Source organism: Tupaia chinensis, unplaced genomic scaffold, assembly GCF_000334495.1.
Source record: "Tupaia chinensis unplaced genomic scaffold, TupChi_1.0 Scaffold000258_1, whole genome shotgun sequence".
NCBI lineage: Eukaryota > Metazoa > Chordata > Mammalia > Scandentia > Tupaiidae > Tupaia > Tupaia belangeri.
Window position 1 is genome coordinate 1,685,542 of NW_006159738.1, and position 4,037 is coordinate 1,689,578.

The window sequence follows — 4,037 nt, forward strand, 5'->3', positions numbered from 1 at the left end:
TGCTGAGAGTGGATTTCTTTCTTTCTTTCTTTCTTTCTTTCTTTCTTTCTTTCTTTCTTTCTTTCTTTCTTTCTTTCTTTCTTTCTTTCTTTCTTTTATTTTTCAGTTGCCAGAGGATGCTTGCATTTGCCAAAGAGAGACAGAGACGGAGAGGGAGAGGAGTAAGCGCCCCAACGGGGTGGTCACACTACGACCTTCCCTCCTCCATGTCTGCACCCCACAGGGATTTGGGGCGCAGGTGCACATGCACCTGGTGTGTCTTTCGCACTGTCAGAGCTGGATTCGAACTGCAGTCGGCCATGTGGGATCTGTTCACCTTAACCACCAGGCGATGGGGCAGCCTCTCCCACGGCATCTTTATGTGCAAGCTCAGGGGCACGGACCTCCCCGTGTGTGCCACTGCCGTCACTATTTCTAAACTTGGCCATCGCCCCGAATGGAAGCTGTGACCATTGGGCTGTACCTCCCGTGTCCCTCCCCCTAAGCCCCTGTAACCTCTGACCACCTTCCCTGTGAACGCTGCCTCTTCTAGATGTTTCATCTCAGTAGAGTCATGTAATACGTGCTCCTTCGTGTCTTTTCTTTTTAAGTGACTTATTTAATTTTACTTATTATTTTTTAAGAGTGATTTTTGCCATAGGGCGCATGAACTCACTGGAGAGACAAAGAGACAGAGAGACAGAAAGTGAGAAATCACCCCCCCGGAGGATGACCACGCCTCAATCCCATCTCTTCTATCCTCCTCTTGGGATTTTGGGCATGCACACGTATGTATCCAGTGTGAGTTTTAAGCTGCTGGGTCTAGGACTCAAACTGCAGTTGACTATGTGGGAGTCCAGTAATGTAACCATTGTGCCATCTGCTGGTCCCTATTATTATTATTTTTAAAATTTTGACCAGAGAGAGAGAGAGGGAAAGTGAGAAAACAAGCCACCCACTCTGGGACTCGAACTGCAGTCAGCCATGTGGGAGTCCAGTGCCTGAACCACCGTGCCTGCCAGCTCCACGTGTCTGGCCTCTTTCACACACAACCCTTCCAAGGTCCGCCGTGCTGTGGCGTGCAGCAGAGCGGCGCTCCTCCTTGTGGCTAGACCCCGTGTGGTTTACTCTCTCACCCGCTTAGATACTTGGGTCGCTCCCACTGTTTGGCTACTGTGAACACTGGCAGTGTTTGGGTTCCTGCTTTCGATCTTTTAGGGTACACCTAGGAAGGACTGGCTGGGCCGCCTGGCAATTCTGTTTAACATTTTGAGGAACATGGAGTCTATTTTAAAAGCCCGGGGCCAGGCCTTGGTACACGATCACCCCGGCCAAACATGCGTGGGGCAGGTTAGTGGCAGGGCCTCTGGGCAGCCCTGACTCAGAGTCCCTAAACAGAACGGGGGTTCTTTTACCTTGAGAGTCGGGGGCAGGTTGACGGCATCCACCTCCTTGATTCGGTTGGCGCTCAGTACCAACTCCTCGAGCTTCAGAAACTTCAGGAGGCCTTTGTCCACCAGGCTCACCTGGAAGGGGAGGCAGGTTCTCCGGGGGGAGGGACTGGGCAGAAGCCGGGCAGACCGCTCCTCCACCCAGAGCGCTCTCTGCAGCCCTCTCTGCAGCCCTCTCCTCTGCAAGCCTGCCCTACAGCCTCTGCCAGGCTCCCAGGCCTCTGCCACCCTCGCCCTCTGACTGCGGGTGCTCTCTGAGCTCCGGGCCAGTGTCCGATGGCCCCCGCTGGACCGTAAGCTGGGAGCAAAGCCAGGGCTGGCCGGCGACTGGCGCTGAGGTCGGTTAAGGTCTTCAGGGGTCACTGGGGCTTACTCGGAGCAGGGGCAGGCCTACCCACGAATGGTCAGTTCCCTGTGACTCCCGTCCTGGCTGGGCCTCCCTTCCCCAGGATGACCAGTTGTGCCCATCCGCCCAGGATGGAGGAGGCTTTGGGACACACAACTTTCAGCACCACAAATGCAGAAGTCCCTGGCACTGAGTTACAAGTTGGTCGCCCCAGTCATTGTCCCCCAGTGCTGGGTAAATTCTCAGCGTCTCTGGACAGGAAAGGCAAGGCGAAGGCTCCGGCAGGCTGAGAGCAAGTTTCCTTGTGGTTTGGGACCTGATGCTGAGCTAAGCAAAGGAGGATTTGCTGCGAGAGAATAGTCAGTGCTGAGCCAACGCCCCGGCCTCCGACCCCACCATTCAAATGAAGCAAAGCCGACACGGACTCCCAGGAAGGTCTTAGCTCGAGCCCAGGAGGGCCAGCTGCAAAATGTCCCAGAATCGGCTGGAAGGAGGCACAGTGAACCTCCCCCAAGGGCGAGGGCAGAAGAGACGCCACAGAGAACGACTGAGCTGCTGGCCCTGATGGTCACAGCTGCTGCTGCATGAGACGGAGGGCAGAGGCCCAGAGGGCTGTGGGGACAGTGCCCTGCCCTGCCCGGCCTCCTGCCGCATGACTCGGTCTGGTCACTATCAAAGCGGAGTGGCCACCCCAGCCCCAGGCCTGGGCTCGCCCCCACACGCACCTCCTTGTTCACCACCCGCAGGCACCGGAAGTAGGAGTAGAAGAAGGTGTCTCTGAGCACCAGGGGGCTCCGGATGGCCAGCTCTCTCAGGTAGCGGTCTTCGGGGCTGGAGGCCTCCAGCAGCGCCCAGGGGGAGTGCGGGCTGTGCACCAGGCACAGCAGGGCCTCCACCGTCTCCTCCCCGGGGCTCACCGTCTCCTCCTCCCTGGGGACCAGCTCCCTCCACGTTCGCCACCTTTGCGGGAGGAAGCGGGACTTGTTCTGCAGCGGAGAAGGGGGTACTGCTGAAGGCGTGGCTGAGGGCTCTGAAGGCCCGAGCCTCTCAGGCTGGAGCGGGCAGTGAGCAGGGCGAGGGGGTGAAGAGCGTGCGAATCTAGGCCACCGGCCATGATCCAGGACCCGTCACTGATTCCTAGCCGAGGGTAGGCGCGCACATACGAAACAAGTGAATGGCCCAATTCCTGCCTCCCAAGGTTCACTCGGGGGACAGGCCGTGGCAACGTGGTAACACAACTGGACGTACACGGGAGAGCGCCTGGGTTCACATCCCGCCACCTCCCCAAGCGCGCCGGGCGCACACACGTGCCCACGACCTGGGCCAGCTGAGACGGCTGATGTTGCTGTGGAGACCCTGCAGGAGGTGTCGCTATTGGGAGTGCAGCCATGCTGGCACGTGCACCTGGCATGGCTTCCAAACTGCCAGAGCCAGGATCCGAACCCTGAGTTTGGCCACGTGGGATTCAGCTTCCTTAACCATTAGGCAACAGGCTGGCACAGTTTAAAAAAAAAGTTTGCTGGAGCTGGGAACTTTGACTATGTGAGAACAAATATTCGACTGAAATTTACAAAGATTCAGGAGGCGCAAAGGCGACGTGGGCACGCTTAATCAAGGACACGTTTTTGAAGGTGGTGAGGCTGAAAAGGTGATCCAAGCCTTGCAGCCAGGATAGGGAGACCCTGAAGGGAGTCCTTCCCAGCGTCTACCCGGCCTCACCTCTCCCCGGCAGGCTGTGAGCTGAAGCGCCTTTGCGCTGACGCTAGCGGGTCTCCTTGATTGGGCAAAGCTATTCCCTGCGTCCTCGACCTTCCTCCCGAAGGGGCGGCCTATTTCTCTGCGCTCCTCGCATGAGTGTGGGGACCCGGCTCCCCCAGGCCACCAGAACCATTCAGAACTCTCACGGTCCTCCTGCCCAGCTCCGGAGCCGCCAGATCCCAGGTCACCTGCCGTCCACCGTGCTCCCGGCTGAGGGCCAGTCCCTCTCCAGGCTGTTACAACTGCGCTCAGTTGCGCCGGGCTGCGGCGGGAGGAGCTGCGGCTGCAGGAGGCGGGGGTCTGTGTCCTCAGAGAGGGGCCCCCTCCCAGCTCCGCTGGCTCCAGAGCCTGCTCAGGACTATTGTCCATGCACCACACGCGGGGTTCTCGTTAAGCTCCGAGTCTCCCGAGAAACTCTCCTCCCAGATAAAGACTTTTCACCCCAAAGAAGCCTGGCGCCCCAAGTCGGGGGCGCGAGGTCCGGGCAGCCCCGCGAGCCCGCT

At 58.6% G+C, this 4,037-nt stretch overlaps 1 protein-coding gene across 1 annotated transcript in view; it reads right to left on the reverse strand.

Annotated features, from left to right (window-relative positions):
• The window catches only part of LRRC43 (leucine rich repeat containing 43), a gene marked incomplete at its 5' end in the record, with an annotated part of 38,300 nt that extends 35,421 nt beyond the window's left edge, over positions 1 to 2,879 (reverse strand). Inside the window, 2 exon segments of the mRNA XM_027772163.1 lie at positions 1,395 to 1,505; positions 2,502 to 2,879. Coding sequence (XP_027627964.1) covers positions 1,395 to 1,505; positions 2,502 to 2,879 — 489 coding nt within the window.
• Between the last annotated feature and the right edge of the window lie 1,158 nt (positions 2,880 to 4,037).